Source organism: Salmo salar, chromosome 25, assembly GCF_965601325.2.
Source record: "Salmo salar chromosome 25, fSalSal1, whole genome shotgun sequence".
NCBI lineage: Eukaryota > Metazoa > Chordata > Actinopteri > Salmoniformes > Salmonidae > Salmo > Salmo salar.
This window is the reverse complement of record NC_138315.1, coordinates 51,486,965-51,507,500: the sequence shown is the minus strand read 5'-3', so window position 1 is coordinate 51,507,500 and position 20,536 is coordinate 51,486,965. Positions and strand designations below refer to the sequence as shown.

The window sequence follows — 20,536 nt, the reverse complement described above, 5'->3', positions numbered from 1 at the left end:
CATCAGAACCTCTCTTCACAAAGGCTAGTCATCCAAATAAAACCCTGTTTTATATGACTACGAAGAACATGCACTGTGATTCTCACCTATAAAACCACTCTGATACAACTCTAGTCGACCCTATGACACCTAACCTCTGACCCCCTGACCTTTAACCCCTAACCTCTGACCTCGTACCCCCTGCAGGAGATCCATGAGCTGACGAGCCAGATGCAGGAGACCTCGGTGCAGGTCCAGATGGACATGTCCAAACCAGACCTGACCGCTGCCCTCAGGGACATCCGTATGCAGTACGAAGGCATCGCAGCCAAGAACATCTCAGAGGCAGAGGACTGGTACAAGTCCAAGGTAAACACCCTCTATAATACACCATAGTATTATATAGTATGGTACAGTACTGAGGACTGGTACAAGTCCAAGGTAAACACCATCTATAATACACCATAGTATTATATAGTATGGTACAGTACTGAGGACTGGTACAAGTCCAAGGTAAACACCCTCTATAATACACCATAGTATTATATAGTATGGTACAGTACTGAGGACTGGTACAAGTCCAAGGTAAACACCATCTATAATACACCATAGTATTATATAGTATGGTACAGTACTGAGGACTGGTACAAGTCCAAGGTAAACACCCTCTATAATACACCATAGTATTATATAGTATGGTACAGTACAGAGGACTGGTACAAGTCCAAGGTAAACACCCTCTATAATACACCATAGTATTATATAGTATGGTACAGTACTGAGGACTGGTACAAGTCCAAGGTAAACACCCTCTATAATACACCATAGTATTATATAGTATGGTACAGTACTGAGGACTGGTACAAGTCCAAGGTAAACACCCTCTATAATACACCATAGTATTATATAGTATGGTACAGTACTGAGGACTGGTACAAGTCCAAGGTAAACACCATCTATAATACACCATAGTATTATATAGTATGGTACAGTACTGAGGACTGGTACAAGTCCAAGGTAAACACCATCTATAATACACCATAGTATTATATAGTATGGTACAGTACTGAGGACTGGTACAAGTCCAAGGTAAACACCCTCTATAATACACCATAGTATTATATAGTATGGTACAGTACTGAGGACTGGTACAAGTCCAAGGTAAACACCATCTATAATACACCGTAGTATTATATAGTATGGTACAGTACTGAGGACTGGTACAAGTCTAAGGTAAACACCATCTATAATACACCATAGTATTATATAGTATGGTACAGTACTGAGGACTGGTACAAGTCCAAGGTAAACACCCTCTATAATACACCATAGTATTATATAGTATGGTACAGTACTGAGGACTGGTACAAGTCCAAGGTAAACACCCTCTATAATACACCATAGTATTATATAGTATGGTACAGTACTGAGGACTGGTACAAGTCCAAGGTAAACACCCTCTATAATACACCATAGTATTATATAGTATGGTACAGTACTGAGGACTGGTACAAGTCCAAGGTAAACACCATCTATAATACACCGTAGTATTATATAGTATGGTACAGTACTGAGGACTGGTACAAGTCCAAGGTAAACACCATCTATAATACACCATAGTATTATATAGTATGGTACAGTACTGAGGACTGGTACAAGTCTAAGGTAAACACCCTCTATAATACACCATAGTATTATATAGTATGGTACAGTACTGAGGACTGGTACAAGTCCAAGGTAAACACCATCTATAATACACCGTAGTATTATATAGTATGGTACAGTACTGAGGACTGGTACAAGTCCAAGGTAAACACCCTCTATAATACACCATAGTATTATATAGTATGGTACAGTACTGAGGACTGGTACAAGTCCAAGGTAAACACCATCTATAATACACCATAGTATTATATCGTATGGTACAGTACTGAGGACTGGTACAAGTCCAAGGTAAACACCCTCTATAATACACCATAGTATTATATAGTATGGTACAGTACTGAGGACTGGTACAAGTCCAAGGTAAACACCATCTATAATACACCATAGTATTATATAGTATGGTACAGTACTGAGGACTGGTACAAGTCCAAGGTAAACACCATCTATAATACACCATAGTATTATATAGTATGGTACAGTACTGAGGACTGGTACAAGTCCAAGGTAAACACCATCTATAATACACCATAGTATTATATAGTATGGTACAGTACTGAGGACTGGTACAAGTCCAAGGTAAACACCCTCTATAATACACCATAGTATTATATAGTATGGTACAGTACTGAGGACTGGTACAAGTCCAAGGTAAACACCCTCTATAATACACCATAGTATTATATAGTATGGTACAGTACTGAGGACTGGTACAAGTCCAAGGTAAACACCATCTATAATACACCGTAGTATTATATAGTATGGTACAGTACTGAGGACTGGTACAAGTCCAAGGTAAACACCATCTATAATACACCGTAGTATTATATAGTATGGTACAGTACTGAGGACTGGTACAAGTCCAAGGTAAACACCATCTATAATACACCATAGTATTATATAGTATGGTACAGTACTGAGGACTGGTACAAGTCCAAGGTAAACACCCTCTATAATACACCATAGTATTATATAGTATGGTACAGTACTGAGGACTGGTACAAGTCCAAGGTAAACACCCTCTATAATACACCGTAGTATTATATAGTATGGTACAGTACTGAGGACTGGTACAAGTCCAAGGTAAACACCCTCTATAATACACCATAGTATTATATAGTATGGTACAGTACTGAGGACTGGTACAAGTCCAAGGTAAACACCATCTATAATACACCATAGTATTATATCGTATGGTACAGTACTGAGGACTGGTACAAGTCCAAGGTAAACACCCTCTATAATACACCATAGTATTATATAGTATGGTACAGTACTGAGGACTGGTACAAGTCCAAGGTAAACACCCTCTATAATACACCGTAGTATTATATAGTATGGTACAGTACTGAGGACTGGTACAAGTCCAAGGTAAACACCCTCTATAATACACCATAGTATTATATAGTATGGTACAGTACTGAGGACTGGTACAAGTCCAAGGTAAACACCCTCTATAATACACCATAGTATTATATAGTATGGTACAGTACTGAGGACTGGTACAAGTCCAAGGTAAACACCATCTATAATACACCATAGTATTATATAGTATGGTACAGTACTGAGGACTGGTACAAGTCCAAGGTAAACACCATCTATAATACACCATAGTATTATATAGTATGGTACAGTACTGAGGACTGGTACAAGTCCAAGGTAAACACCCTCTATAATACACCATAGTATTATATAGTATGGTACAGTACTGAGGACTGGTACAAGTCCAAGGTAAACACCCTCTATAATACACCATAGTATTATATAGTATGGTACAGTACAGAGGACTGGTACAAGTCCAAGGTAAACACCCTCTATAATACACCATAGTATTATATAGTATGGTACAGTACTGAGGACTGGTACAAGTCTAAGGTAAACACCATTTATAATATACCATAGTATTATATAGTATGGTACAGTACTGAGGACTGGTACAAGTCTAAGGTAAACACCATCTATAATACACCATAGTATTATATAGTATGGTACAGTACTGAGGACTGGTACAAGTCCAAGGTAAACACCCTCTATAATACACCATAGTATTATATAGTATGGTACAGTACAGAGGACTGGTACAAGTCCAAGGTAAACACCCTCTATAATACACCGTAGTATTATATAGTATGGTACAGTACTGAGGACTGGTACAAGTCCAAGGTAAACACCATCTATAATACACCATAGTATTATATAGTATGGTACAGTACAGAGGACTGGTACAAGTCCAAGGTAAACACCCTCTATAATACACCATAGTATTATATCGTATGGTACAGTACTGAGGACTGGTACAAGTCCAAGGTAAACACCATCTATAATATACCTAAGTATTTTCATGCCCTGACCTTAGAGAGCCTTTTTTATTGTCTATTTTGTTAGATCAGGGTGTGACTTTGGTGGGCATATCTATGTTTCTATTTCTTGGTGGTTCCCAATCAGAGGCAGCCGTTTATCGTTGTCTCTGATTGGGGATCATACTTAGGCAGCCCTTTTTCCCCACCTGTGATTGTGGGATCTTGTTTTTTTTTGTATAGCTGCTGTGAAGCCTGCAGAACGTTACGTTCGGGTTTTTGTATTTTGTTGTTTTGTTGGTGTTCATCTAATAAAAGAAAGATGTACGCTTTATAGTACAGTACAGTACTGAGGACTGGTACAAGTCCAAGGTAAACACTGAAAATATGGGTTGGTAGTGACAGTGGGGTCATAGTTAGAGAGGTTTGTCCATCGGGATGGTTGAGATAAATTATCTTAAGACCATACACAACAGCCTTGGAGTTTATTTTGATTGAATTCATTTAATTCATTAAATTGGAATTGGAATTAGAATTTAAATGAAATCGACTCCAACCCTGGTGCAGAACATGATAAAATCCCAACATTATCTGTGTGTGATTGCCAGTACGCAAAGCAGCGCTAGATGAGCTACAACTGGATATTGATATGTACACAGTGACAGTAGCTAAGCTAACAACATCGGCACCACTACACTGTGAGAGTAGCTAAGCTAACTACATCGGCACCACTACACAGTGACAGTAGCTAAGCTAACTACATCGGCACCACAACACAGTGACAGTAGCTAAGCTAACTACATCGGCACCACTACACTGTGACAGTAGCTAAGCTAACTACATCGGCACCACTACACAGTGACAGTAGCTAAGCTAACTACATCGGCACCACTACACTGTGACAGTAGCTAAGCTAACTACATCGGCACCACAACACAGTGACAGTAGCTAAGCTAACTACATCGGCACCACTACACAGTGACAGTAGCTAAGCTAACTACATCGGCACCACTACACAGTGACAGTAGCATCTATTCTAACCCATGTCTCCACCTCCTCTCCAGGTGTCAGACCTGAACCAGGCTGTGAACAAGAACAACGATGCTCTGAGACAGGCCAAACAGGAGAGCATGGAGTTCAGGCATCAGATCCAGTCCTACACCTGTGAGATCGACTCTCTCAAGGGAACAGTAAGTACATCCTACTCTATATAACTACACCCTGCTCTATATTACTACACCCTGCTCTATATTACTATGTTCTATGTTACTACACCCTACTCTATGTTACTACACCCTGCTCAATATTACTACACCCTGCTCTATATTACTACACCCTACTCTATATTACTACACCCTACTCTATATTACTACATTCTACTCTATATTACTACACCCTACTCTATATAACTACACCCTACTCTATATTACTACACCCTGCTCTATATTACTACATCCTACTCTATATTACTACACCCTGCTCTATATTACTACACCCTGCTCTATATTACTACACCCTGCTCTATATTACTACACCCTACTCTATATTACTACACCCTGCGCTATATTACTACACCCTACTATATATTACTACACCCTGCTCTATATTACTACACCCTACTCTATATTACTACACCCTGCTCTATATTACTACACCCTACTCTATATTACTACACCCTGCTCTATATTACTACACCCTGCTCTATATTACTACACCCTGCTCTATATTACTACACGCTACTCTATATTACTACACCCTACTCTATGTTACTACACCCTGCTCAATATTACTACACCCTGCTCTATATTACTACACCCTGCTCTATATTACTTCACCCTGCTCTATATTACTACACCCTGCTCTATATTACTTCACCCTGCTCTATATTACTACACCCTGCTCTATATTACTACACCCTACTCTATATTACTACATTCTACTCTATATTACTACACCCTACTCTATATTACTACATTCTACTCTATATTAATACACCCTACTCTATATTACTACACCCTACTCTATATTACTACACCCTGCTCTATATTACTACACCCTACTCTATATTACTACACCCTGCTCTATATTACTACACCCTGCTCTATATTACTACACCCTGCTCTATATTACTACGCCCTGCTCAATATTACTACACCCTGCTCTATTACTACACCCTACTCTATATTACTACACCCTACTCTATATTACTACACCCTGCTCTATATTACTACACCCTGCTCTATATTACTACACCCTACTCTATATTACTACACCCTGCTCAATATTACTACACCCTGCTCTATATTACTACACCCTGCTCTATATTACAACATCCTACTCTATTACTACACCCTACTCTATATTACTACACCCTGCTCTATATTACAACACCCAGCTCTATATTACTACACCCTACTCTATATTACTACACCCTGCTCTATATTACTACACCCTGCCGTATATTACTACAACCTGCTCTATATTACTACATCCTACTCTATATTACTACACCCTACTCTATATTACTACATCCTACTCTATATTACTACATCCTACTATATTACAACACCCTGCTCTATATTACTACACCCTGCTCTATATTACTACACCCTGCTCTATATTAATACACCCTGCTCTATATTACTAAACCCTGCTCTATATTACTACACCCTGCTCTATATTACTACACCCTGCTCTATATTACTACATCCTACTCTATATTACTACACCCTACTCTATATTACTACATCCTACTCTATATTACTACATCCTACCATATTACTACACCCTGCTCTATATTACTACACCCTGCTCTATATTACTACACCCTACTCTATGTTACTACACCCTGCTCTATATTACTACACCCTGCTCTATATTACTACACCCTGTTCTATATTACTACACCCTACTCTATATTACTACACCCTGCTCTATATTACTACATCCTGCTCTATATTACTACATCCAATCTATATTACTACACCCTGCTCTATATTACTACACCCTACTCTATAATACTACACCCTACTCTATTACTACACCCTACTCTATATTACTACACCCTGCTCTATATTACTACACCCTACTCTATATTACTACATCCTACTCTATATTACCACACCCTGCTGTATATTACTACACCCTGCTCTATATTACTGCACCCTGCTCTATAATACTACACCCTACTCTATATTACTACACCCTGCTCTATATTACTACACCCTGCTCTATATTACTACACCCTGCTCTATATTACTACACCCTGCTCTATATTACTACATCCTACTCTATATTACTACATCCTAGTCTATATTACTACATCCTACCATATTACTACACCCTGCTCTATATTACTACACCCTGCTCTATATTACTACACCCTACTCTATGTTATTACACCCTGCTCTATATTACTACACCCTGCTCTATATTACTACATCCTACTCTATATTACTACATCCAATCTATATTACTACACCCTGCTCTATAATACTACACCCTACTCTATAATACTACACCCTACTCTATTACTACACCCTACTCTATATTACTACACCCTGCTCTATATTACTACACCCTACTCTATATTACTACACCCTGCTCTATATTACTACACCCTGCCGTATATTACTACAACCTGCTCTATATTACTACATCCTACTCTATATTACTACACCCTACTCTATCTTACTACATCCTACTCTATATTACTACATCCTACTCTATATTACTACACCCTGCTCTATATTACTACACCCTGCTCTATATTACTACACCCTGCTCTATATTACTACACCCTGCTCTATATTACTACACCCTGCTCTATATTACTACATCCTACTCTATATTACTACACCCTACTCTATATTACTACATCCTACTCTATATTACTACATCCTACCATATTACTACACCCTGCTCTATATTACTACACCCTGCTCTATATTACTACACCCTACTCTATGTTACTACACCCTGCTCTATATTACTACACCCTGCTCTATATTACTACACCATGTTCTATATTACTACACCCTACTCTATATTACTACACCCTGCTCTATATTACTACATCCTGCTCTATATTACTACATCCAATCTATATTACTACACCCTGCTCTATATTACTACATCCAATCTATATTACTACACCCTACTCTATATTACTACACCCTGCTCTATATTACTACACCCTACTCTATATTACTACATCCTACTCTATATTACCACACCCTGCTGTATATTACTACACCCTGCTCTATATTACTACATCCTACTCTATATTACTACACCCTACTCTATATTACTACACCCTGCTCTATATTACTACACCCTACTCTATATTACTACATCCTACTCTATATTACTACACCCTGCTCTATAGTACTACATTCTACTCTATATTACTACATCCTACTCTATATTACTACATCCTACTCTATATTACTACTTCCTACTCTATATTACTACATCCTACTCTATATTACTACACCCTACTCTATATTACTACACCCTACTCTATATTACTACACCCTACTCTATATTACTACACCCTACTCTAAACTTCTACCGTCTACTCTATATTACTACATCCTACTCTATATTACTACATCCTACTCTATATTACTACATCCTACTCTATATTACTACATCCTACTCTATATTACTACATCCTACTCTATGTTCCCCTCGGACTATTAATATATCATACTCTAGATCCTCCTGGATTAAGTGTAAACTTCCCTTCTTGTATTTGACAGTCCAATGGTTTTAAATATGTGGGGAGTAGTACACACTTCAGGACAATTCCCTAACCTATCATCACTTCAATCACCTCTCCACCATTTCCCCTCTCAATCTAACTATGATACCTGTTTACCTACCTTACTGTTTATGTAATCCTCTCTCTCTCTCTCTCTCTCTCTCTCTCTCTCTCTCTCTCTCTCTCTCTCTCTCTCTCCAGAATGAGTCTCTGCTGAGGCAGATGAGGGAGATGGAGGATCGTCTGGGAAACGAGGCTGGAGGTTACCAGGACTCCGTCATCCGTCTGGAGGCTGAGATCGCTAAGATGAAGGATGAGATGGCTCGTCACCTCAGAGAGTACCAGGACCTCCTCAATGTCAAGATGGCCCTGGATATAGAGATCGCCACCTACAGGAAACTACTGGAGGGAGAGGAGAGCCGGTAGGAGAGAGGGATAAGTAGAGGGAGGGGTAGAGAAGAGGGAGAGAAGGGGAGGATTAGAGGGAGGGATAGAGAAGGGGTTAGGGGAGGAGTAGTGGGAGAGTTAAAAAGAGGGAGGGGAGGAGTAGGGGGAGGGGTCGAGAAGAGGGAGGGGAGGAGTAGGGGGAGGGATAGAGAAGAGGGAGGGGAGGAGTAGGGGGAGGGATAGAGAAGAGCGAGGAGAGAAGTGGAGTAGGGGGAGGGATAGAGAAGGGGTTAGGGGAGGAGTAGGGGGAGGGGGAGGGGGAGGGGTAGAGAAGAGGGAGGGGAGGAGTAGGGGGAGGGATAGAGAAGAGGGAGGGGAGGAGTAGGGGGAGGGATAGAGAAGAGAGAGGGGAGGAGTAGTGGGAGGGGGAGGGGGAGGGGTAGAGAAGAGGGAGGGGAGGAGTAGGGGGAGGGATAGAGAAGAGAGAGGGGAGGAGTAGGGGGAGGGATCCCAAAATGCATGTATAAATTGATCAAAACAAATGAAGTTAGTTGTGCAAGACATTTTATAGATAAAACAATAAGTACCATATGTTTAAATGAGTGCAGGCTTTTCTCCTCGGAAAATACAACAGCTGATTCAAAGGGGGTGTGGCAGATATTAAAACTCTTCCTGCTAGGATACACTTCCTCTTCCTCTTCCTCATTACTGTTGAGAAGGAGGGAGGAGATAAGATGCAAGGAATTGCAAAAGACACATTGCGATAGAGCCAGGGTAAAGTTAAGTCGAGGGAGATCATCATGAATGGAATTAGCCACAATAGATTGTTTTGCAGGGACTTTCAAACAATCCAAAACAATCCAAAAATAGATATCTAACCTGTCATTTCCTGTATGTTTTGTCTTCTCTCTCTGTCTTCGCCCAGCATCACTGTATCTGGCTCCCACTCTGCTGCCCACTCTGCTGCCCACTCTGCTGCCCACTCTGCTGCCCACTCTGCTGCCTCATCATATTCCACTATTGGATTCAGAGGTGAGAACACGATTCCTCAGCGTCACATTTTACCACAAGGGGGAGAAGCGGCATCTGAAAATAGGTTGACAGTGGATGCATTTCAGATATTGATCATTCAAAGACCACGGTATGTCTTGTTTGCCAGCCAAATGAAAATAATGGAGCACGATTAGACTTAATTAATATTGATTAATAAGGATGTCATAAATCAACTGTGGCTTTTGGGTTAGCTTGTGGTTGACCTCAGCCTCGCGGGCCTATCTCCTCTCTGCTGCTGTGGTAAGAGACTAAGGTTGTTTTGGGGGTTAGGTTGAGGTAAGGTTAGGTTGCGGTTTGATCAGGTTGTGGTTGTGGTTGTGGCTAGGTTACGGTTGTGGTAAGGTTAGGTTGAGGTTAGGTTGAGGTAGGGTTAGGTTGCGGTTTGATCAGGTTGTGGTTGTGGTTGTGGCTAGGTTACGGTTGTGGTTAGGTTAGGTTGAGGTTAGGTTGGGTTGGGGTTAGGTTGAGGTAGGGTTAGGTTGTGGTTGTGGCTAGGTTACGGTTGTGGTTAGGTTAGGTTGAGGTTAGGTTGGGGTTAGGTTGAGGTAGGGTTAGGTTGTGGTTGTGGCTAGGTTACAGTTGTGGTTAGGTTAGGTTGAGGTTAGGTTGGGGTTAGGTTGAGGTAGGGTTAGGGTTAGATTGCGGTTTGATCAGGTTGTGGTTGTGGTTAGGTTAGGTTGAGGTTAGGTTGTGGTAGGGTTAGGTTGCGGTTTGATCAGGTTGTGGTTGTGGTTCTGGCTAGGTTACGGTTGTGGTTAGGTTAGGTTGAGGTAGGGTTAGGTTGTGGTTAGGTTAGGTTGAGGTTAGGTTAGTTTGAGGTAGGGTTAGGTTGTGGTTCTGAATAGGTTACAGTTGTGATTAGGTTAGGTTGAGATAGTCTTACTTGTGGTCTATACTTTCCATTCAAAACATCAGCCTAGAGATAATTGGTTAGTCTTGAATTTACATATTTTTCAAATCTCCTTAAGCCTGAGAGTTGAGTCTAAGGTTAGACTGAGGTTGTGTTACCTCTGTCCTCTCCCTGCAGAGACCAGCCCGGACGTTGGCCGTTCATCAGAGGTCCACTCCAAGAAGACTGTTCTGATCAAGACCATCGAAACCCGCGATGGAGAGGTGAGCTAAACAGACAGAACCGACAAAAACAGAAGACACTATGGACCAATATAGGCCCCATCCTAAATAACTCCATATCCCCTTCATAGTGCACTACCAGGGGCCCAGGACTCTGGTCAAAAGTAGCACACTATATAGGGAACAGGGTGTTATTTTACACTTGGAAATAGCATTTCATAGCCTTACAGTCATTTAATGAATACATTTTGATCTAGATTAAATATGAATTGAGAGAAGGTGCTAGTGTTCTGTGTGTAAGTACAGTTTACATCTCAACTGTTTACCAACTACCTTTAATGAACTCACTTCTCCTATCCGGAACACCTCAGTACTAGACCTGATGACTCTACCCTACCTCTGAGCATCTCACCCTCTTCTCACAGTTAAGAGATGTACAGAGGACACCAGAGTTCGGGTCAATATAATTTCACTTCAGACAATTCATGAAGTGAACAGAAATTCCTGATTCCAATTAAACATTTTCTTAATAGAAAAGCGTTGAGACGGCCTCCCGAGTGGTGCAATGCTTGATGCGTTACTACAGACCCGGGTTCGATCCCAGGCTGTCACAACCGGCCGTAACCGAAAGTCCCATAGGGCGGTACACAATTGGCCCGGCGTCGTCTGGGTTAGAGGAGGATTTGGCCGGGGGGGGGGGGCTTTACTTGGCTCCTCGCGCTCCAGCGACTCCTTGTGGTGGGCTGGGTGCCTGCAGGCTGACCTTGGTCGTCAGTTGAACGGTGCTTCCGGGTTAAGCGGGCGGGTGTTAAGAAGCGAGGTTTGGCGGGTCCTGTTTTGGAGGATGCATGACTCGACCTTCACCTCCCGAACCCGTTGGGGAGTTGCAGTGATGAGACAAGATCGGAATTGGAAATAACGAAATTGGGGAGAAAAGGAGGGTAAATTACAACAACAAAAAAAGAAAACCATTGAGGAGAATTAGGAATTGGAATTTAATTTTACTTCCTTGATTTACATTTTACTTCCTGAATTTATATTTTACTTCCTGAATTGACTGAACCCTGGAGGACACACTATTGTTCACACTAAACTACAGTTGTATAGTCACTGTCCTGTCCACACTTTAACTGTCCTTGTCTCCAGTATATCTATATGTATTTTATTGTATTTATTTAACCTTTATTTTCACAGGAAAGTCCCTTTGAGACCATGTCTCTTTCGGAAGAGAGCCCTGTTTCAGAAAAAAAAAAAAAAAAACAGCAGAAAAAACAAGGTACATAATAAAGGAAAGATAACGGCAGTGTCATGACAAATACAACAAATACAACAAATACAATTAGAACGATAAAAAAGAAAACACGTACATTCGTTACCAATATCCTAAAATTCCCAAAAGGAACTAGTACGTCTAATTGTAAAGGGTACTCTGAAAAAATTGTTCCTTAAAAACAAACACCTGTTTAACCTAAATCTGTAGTTTACCAAAGGAATTTCAGGGAGTTATTCGTTCCTGTGAGCCAGTAAGGTATTTTCTACTTCCGTGGGTCAGGAGCGATGTGAAGTAATATGGTAATTTCTCCAAGAGAGATATGTAAATGAATAGATGGTAATGTTGCATAAATAAAGAGAGAAATAAGATGCTGTATTGTCACATAATGTAGCGGGCGTCGTATAGAGGGGACCAAGGCGAAGCGTGTTGAGTGCTCATATTGTATTTTAATGAAATCGAACACTTAGACAAATAAACAAAACGACAGCCAACAGTTCTGTCAGGTTACCTAAACGAAACAGAAAACAACTACCCACGAAAACCAAGTGGGAAAAACAGGCTGCCTCTGATTGGAAACCACACACGGCCAAAACATAGAACCAAAACACATAGAATGCCCACCCACCTATCACACCCTGACCTAACTAAACAGAGAAAAAAACAGCTCTCCAAGGTCAGAGCTGACCCTGACCCTGACCCTGAGACATAAACCGTAAAGGTGCAGTATAATGTGTTGTTTTACAGGGTCAGCCATAGTAGTACGATAGGTGCAGTGTAATGTGTTGTTGTACAGGGTTAGCTATTGTAGTATGATAGGTGTTGTTGTACAGGGTCAGCCATAGTAGTATGATAGGTGTTGTTGTGCAGGGTCAGCCATAGTGGTATGATAGGTGTTGTTGTACAGGGTCAGCCATAGTAGTATGATAGGTGTTGTTTTACAGGGTCAGCCATAGTAGTATGATAGGTGTTGTTGTACAGGGTCAGCCATAGTAGTATGATAGGTGTTGTTGTACAGGGTCAGCCATAGTAGTATGATAGGTGTTGTTGTACAGGGTCAGCCATAGTAGTATGATAGGTGTTGTTGTACAGGGTCAGCCATAGTAGTATGATAGGTGTTGTTGTCCAGGGTCAGCCATAGTAGTATGATAGGTGTTGTTGTACAGGGTCAGCCATAGTAGTATGATAGGTGTTGTTGTACAGGGTCAGCCATAGTAGTATGATAGGTGTTGTTGTACAGGGTCAGCCATAGTGGTATGATAGGTGTTGTTGTACAGGGTCAGCCATAGTAGTACGATAGGTGTTGTTGTACAGGGTCAGCCATAGTAGTACGATAGGTGTTGTTGTACAGGGTCAGCCATAGTAGTACGATAGGTGTTGTTGTACAGGGTCAGCCATAGTAGTACGATAGGTGTTGTTGTACAGGGTCAGCCATAGTAGTATGATAGGTGTTGTTGTACAGGGTCAGCCATAGTAGTATGATAGGTGTTGTTGTACAGGGTCAGCCATAGTAGGGTGATAGGTGTTGTTGTACAGGGTCAGCCATAGTAGTATGATAGGTGTTGTTGTACAGGGTCAGCCATAGTAGTACGATAGGTGTTGTTGTACAGGGTCAGCCATAGTAGTACGATAGGTGTTGTTGTACAGGGTCAGCCATAGTAGTACGATAGGTGTTGTTGTACAGGGTCAGCCATAGTAGTACGATAGGTGTTGTTGTACAGGGTCAGCCATAGTAGTATGATAGGTGTTGTTGTACAGGGTCAGCCATAGTAGTATGATAGGTGTTGTTGTACAGGGTCAGCCATAGTAGTATGATAGGTGTTGTTGTCCAGGGTCAGCCATAGTAGTACGATAGGTGTTGTTGTACAGGGTCAGCCATAGTAGTACGATAGGTGTTGTTGTACAGGGTCAGCCATAGTAGTACGATAGGTGTTGTTGTACAGGGTCAGCCATAGCAGTACGACTCCCCAGGGGCAAATTAGGATTAAGTGCCTTTCTCAAGGTCACATCAACTGATTTTTCACCTTGGGTATTCAAACCCACGATCTTTCGCTTACTGGCCCAACGTTCTAATCGCTAAGCTGCCCGCTGCGCTCCGCCAGCAAGTCTGACAGGAAGTGATGTCACCCTGTGAGAACGTGGAGTGGCCTATGATAAGCAGTATCCAATGGTTTAAAAAAAAAAAAGTGGCAGCAGCGTTTTATATAGATTATGTCGCCCAGAGTCAAAGGCTGACAGGAAAATTGACTGAACAATTGTTTTCCTACAACCAAGCGATCTATTTCTGTAGAACAAGCCCAGTTTTAAGTCTCAGTTTCTTCGTTAGCTCATCCGCGTGTTTGAAATGACAACTTGTCGTCGATCCAAATGCCAAGGTATTTATATGAGGGGACTCGTTCATTATCGTATTTTGTATTCTGTTGTATTTTGTAAACAGTTGTGTAATTGTACGATGCAGGGCTCCCTTGTGAAAGAGACCTTGGTCTCAATGGGACTCCCTGTTTAAAAGAAAGGTACAATGAACAAGTCAAATACAAAACTATACACGTCGTCTCTCTGGGCCTATCTGTTTGTTGTCTCTCTGTGCCTGACCTCTCAACCTTGACTGACTGTCCTCTCCTTCCATAGGTGGTCAGTGAATCTACACAGCATCAGCAGGACATCATGTAAACAACAACAACAGCAAACAAACAAAGCAACAACAAGTTAAAACCTTTTTTGAAGGACGTTTACATACCGAGATACAAGGGCTGCTCTAGTTAGCTTTTCTAAGGAAAGCCTCTTTTGAAAGGTCTCTTTTTGAGAGGGAGTGAGTTATTAACACCTTATGAAAAGTTATAACCACCTTACAAAGGGTAAGGTGGTTATACCACCTTACCACCTTACCACCTTAGGTATGTTCATAACTCACTAACTCCTAATAATCAGATTTTATATGACCAATCACCAAGAGAAGAAGACAGAAGAAGACAATGCTACCGTAATCAGAAGACAATTTTACCGTAATCAGAAGACAATGTTACTGTAATCAGAAGACAATGTTACTGTAATCAGAAGACAATGTTACCGTAATCAGAAGACAATGTTACTGTAATCAGAAGACAATGTTACTGTAATCAGAAGACAATGTTAATGCAATCAGAAGACAATGTTAATGTAATCAGAAGACAATTTTACCGTAATCAGAATACAATGTTACCGTAATCAGAAGGCAATGTTACCGTAATCAGAATAGAATGTTACCGTAATCAGAAGACAATGTTACCGTAATCAGAAGACAATGTTACCGTAATCAGAAGACAATTTTACCGTAATCAGAATACAATGTTACCGTAATCAGAAGGCAATGTTACCGTAATCAGAATAGAATGTTACCATAATCAGAAGACAATGTTACCGTAATCAGAAGACAATGTTACCGTAATCAGAAGGCAATGTTACCGTAATCAGAATAGAATGTTACCGTAATCAGAAGACAATGTTACCGTAATCAGAATACAATGTTACAGTAATCAGAAGGTGGGAACAAGGTGGAATGAAAGTCAAGTCAGGCCCTGGCCAGAACAGAACATACATGGCTAGAGGGGATCTCCAGAATGTCAAGAGTTGCAATCTCTGTAGTGCACGTTTCTTTGTGTGTGTGTTTGTCAAAAAGGGTCTATCTGCTTCACAATGTTTTCACAGCCGATGATCTGAAATAAAATACATTGTATGTTGATTTGGCTTTTATTTACCCAACACCTCTGTGTGTAAATTGCTATCAAGTGAGAGTAACTGTATCAGTCAAACTTGGGTAATATTCTATTCAGTGGATTAACTGTAGATTAACAGTGGATTAAAACATGGATGGGTTTATTAATGAGCTACCCATTTTTTTTCTTCACATTGTACTATAACAGATCTGAGTGTTTTACAGTGGAGTAACAATAATTTAGTTTCCTAGTTTTCATAGTAACCCGAGGTTATAATGCTAACAGTGACACAACAGAAGTCTCCACCACGGCTACAATCAAATAGAGACATTAATAAAGACTAAAATATCATCTCTGTCTATCGCCCATCCCCCACCTCACTCATCCCTCCCCCACCCCACTCGCTGCCTCGCTCCCTCCCTCGCTCCCTCCCCCACCCCACTCGCTCCCTCCCTCCATCCCTCCCTCCCTCGCTCCTTCGCTCCCTCCCTCCCTCCCTCGCTCCCTCGCTCCCTCGCTCCCTCCCCCACCCCACTCGCTCCCTCCCTCCATCCCTCCCTCCCTCGCTCCTTCGCTCCCTCCCTCCCTCCCTCGCTCCCTCCCTCCATCCTTTGCTCCTTCGCTCCCTCGCTCCCTCCCTCCATCCTTCGCTCCTTCGCTCCCTCGCTCCCTCCCTCCATCCTGTGCTCCTTCACTCCCTCCCTCCCTCGCTCCCTCCCTCCCTCCTTCGCTCCTTCTCACCCTCCCTCGCTTCCTCCCTCCATCCTTCGCTCCTTCGCTCCCTCCCTCTCTCCCTCCATCCTTCGCTCCTTCCCTCCCTCCCTCACTTCCTCCCTCCATCCTTCGCTCCTTCGCTCCCTCTCTCCTCCCTCCCTCGCTCCCTCCCTCCATCTTTCGCTCCCTCCCTCACTCCCTCCCTCCATCTTTTGCTCCTTCGCTCCCTCCCTCCCTCCCTCACTCCCTCCCTCCCTCCATCCTTCACTCCTTCGCTCCCTCCCTCCCTCCCTCCCTCCCTCCCTCCCTCGCTTCCTCCCTCTCTCCCCCATGCTCTCTCCTCCATCCCTCCCTCCCTCCATGCTCTCTCCTCCATCCCTCCCTCCCGCTATACAAATGTCCATTAATTATAATCCACATAATAATGTGCATTCCTGTTACTGCATGATTATTTTCCTGCTGTAGGAGACTGGCTCAAGATAACCTGTTAAATGTAATGTCAAAATGTAGATTTCTACCTCTGGTAAGTGCATGTGTAATTGGTTCTGTACCGGGTACCTTTCTGGGGTCGTGCTCTGGGGTCGTGTTCTGGGGTCGTGTTCTGGGGTCGTGTTCTGGGGTCGTGTTCTGGGGTCGTGTTCTGGGTCGTGCTCTAGTGGAAGGGACGGGAAAACTCTGGACACAATTCTGCCGGTTGACTTCTTTTAATGACTGCATGGGGCTCCTGAGTGGCACAGCAGTCTAGAGATGTCACTACAGACACTGGTTCGATTCCAGGCTGTATCACAGCCGGCCGTGATTGGGAGGCCCCATAGGGCGGCGCACAATTGGCCCAGCGTTGTTAGGGTTTGGCACTGGGTAGGCCGTCATTGTAAATAAGAATTTGTTCTTAACTGACCTGCCTTGTTAAATAAAGGTTAAATATAAAAATGCAAGGCAAACGTTAATGCTGCTGTATGGACTCTCATACACAAGTATATTTGCCTCTCCTCATCATGCTTTGAGCAAACTCATGTCAACAAAAAACTGCACTGTTCAAAATGTACATGTTAATATTTTCCAGAGACTAAAATGTCATTTTATAAACGTTGTACATCACCAATACACAAATAATTTGCTAATAAGTGCTACATTTTTCTGTGCTATTGTACTATTATACCTGAGGCATACTAATGAGGCAACAATGCCATTTCTGATATGACCGGACAGGTGACAAAATGATATGACCGGACAGGTAACAAAATGATATGACCGGACAGGTAACAAAATGATATGACCGGACAGGTAATAAAATGATATGACCGGACAGGTAACAAAATGCTATGACCGGACAGGTAACAAAATGATATGACCGGACAGGTAACAAAATGATATGACCGGACAGGTAACAAAATGATATGACCGGACAGGTAACAAAATGATATGACCGGACAGGTAACAAAATGATATGACCGGACAGGTGACAAAATGATATGACCGGACAGGTAACAAAATGATATGACCGGACAGGTGACAAAATGATATGACCGGACAGGTGTCAAAATGATATGACCGGACAGGTGACAAAATGATATGACCGGACAGGTAACAAAATGATATGACCGGACAGGCAACAAAATGATATGACCGGACAGGTAACAAAATTATATGACCGGACAGGTAACAAAATGATATGACCGGACAGGTAACAAAATGATATGACCGGACAGGTGACAAAATGATATGACCGGACATGATATGACCGGACAGGTGACAAAATGATATGACCGGACAGGTGACAAAATGATATGACCGGACAGGTGACAAAATGATATGACCGGACAGGTGACAAAATGATATGACCGGACAGGTGACAAAATGATATGACCGGACAGGTAACAAAATGATATGACCGGACAGGTAACAAAATGAAAGACTGACATTGCATTTTCCGACCTGGACAAAATGAACACCTACGTGAGAATGCTGTTCATTGACTACAGCTCAGCGTTCAACACCACAGTGCCTTCAAAGCTCATCACTAAGCTAAGGATCCTGGGACTAAACACCTCCCTCTGCAATTGGATCCTGGACTTCCTGACGGGCCGCCCCCAGGTGGTAAAGCTAGGCAATAACACATCTGCCACGCTGATCCTCAACACTGGGGCCCCTCAGAGGTGCATGCTCAGTCCCCTCCTGTACTCCCTGTTCACCCACGACTGCATGGCCAAGCACAACTCCAACACCATCATTAAATTTGCTGACAACACAACTGTCACAGTATCCACAGAAAATGGTGCCCCTCCTCGGCCGGGCGGCGCTCGCCGGTCTACTAGCTGCCGCCGATCTGTGTTTCTGTGTTCATTGTGTTTTGTCTGTCTAGGTCCGCACCTGTTGTCATTTCTGTCATTAGTGGGGGGGTATTTAGTTTGTTCCTTTGGGGTTGTGTGTTGTGCGGGATTGTTTGTTTGTCAGCGGGTTTACGCTGTGGCCGTTTCTTCTCTATCGTTTTTATATTGGAGGATTTATTTTCTCGCCGGGCTGCGCCCCGTGCGTGATTTTCCCTTTGTGAATTACCTGTTTCCCTTTTGGGTATTGTGCACTCCCAGTGCCTTTTGATCACCTAGTGTGTGGGTGTGAATAAACATCGAGCTACTGGACGATATCTCCTGCATTTGACTCTACTCCTTCCTCCTGCCCTAAGTACCCGTGACAACAACAGTGTCACCGACAATGATGAGACAGCCTATAGGGAGGAGGTGAGAGACCTGGCCGTGTGGTGCCAGGACAACAACCTCTCCCTTAATGTGAACAAGACAAAGGAGATGATCGTGGACTGTAGGAAAAGGAGGGCTGAACAGGCCCCCATTCTCATCAACGGGGCTGTAGTGGAGCGGGTCGAGAGTTTCAAGTTCCTTGATGTCCACATCACAGACAAACTCTCATGGTCCAAGCACACCAAGACAGTCGTGAAGAGGGCACGACAACGTCTTTTCCCCTCAGGAAACTGAAAAGATTTGGCATGGGTCCCCAGATCCTCCAAAAGGTTCTACAGCTGCACCATCGAGAGCATCCTGACCGGTTACATCACTGCCTGGTATGGCAACTGCCTGGCATCCGACCACAAGGCGCCACAGAGGGTAGTGCGTACGGCCCAGTTCATCACTGGGGCCAAGCTTCCTGCCATCCAAGACCTATATACAGTGCATTCGGAAAGTATTCAGACCCCTTGACCTTTTCCACATTTTGTTACGTTACAGCCTTTATCTAAAATTGATGAAATAGTTTTTTCCTCTCATCAATCTACACACGTAACCCCAAAATGATAAAGCAAAAACTGATGTTTTGGAAATTTTTGCAAATGTATTAAAATAAAAACTTAAAAATCACATTTACAATAGTATTCAGACCCTTTACTCAGTACTTTGTTGAAGCACCTTTGGCAGCAATTACAGCTTTGAGTCTTCTTGGGTATGACTATACAAGCTTGGCACACGTGTATTTGGGGAGTTTCTCCCATTCTTCTCTGCAGATCCTCTCAAGCTCTGTCAAGGTTGGATGGGGAGCGTCGCTGCACAGCTATTTTAGGGTCTCTCCAGAGATGTTCGATTGGGTTCAAGTCTGGGCTCTGGCTGGGCAACTCAAGGACATTCAGAGACTTGTCTTG

General features: G+C 42.4%; 1 protein-coding gene across 2 annotated transcripts in view; it reads left to right on the top strand.

Annotated features, from left to right (window-relative positions):
• Positions 1 to 16,202, top strand: part of LOC106591971 (desmin) — a 26,512-nt gene extending 10,310 nt beyond the window's left edge. Inside the window, exons 4-10 of one of the 2 annotated variants that reach the window (XM_045707883.2) lie at positions 187 to 348; positions 5,003 to 5,128; positions 8,905 to 9,125; positions 10,016 to 10,122; positions 11,171 to 11,256; positions 12,409 to 12,490; positions 15,113 to 16,202. In XM_045707883.2, coding sequence (XP_045563839.2) covers positions 187 to 348; positions 5,003 to 5,128; positions 8,905 to 9,125; positions 10,016 to 10,122; positions 11,171 to 11,256; positions 12,409 to 12,490; positions 15,113 to 15,123 — 795 coding nt within the window. In that variant the 3' untranslated portion in view covers positions 15,124 to 16,202. The remainder of the gene's footprint in view (positions 1 to 186; positions 349 to 5,002; positions 5,129 to 8,904; positions 9,126 to 10,015; positions 10,123 to 11,170; positions 11,257 to 12,408; positions 12,491 to 15,112) is intronic. The other variant, XM_045707884.2, reaches the window with a different exon arrangement.
• The last annotated feature ends 4,334 nt before the right edge of the window (positions 16,203 to 20,536 follow it).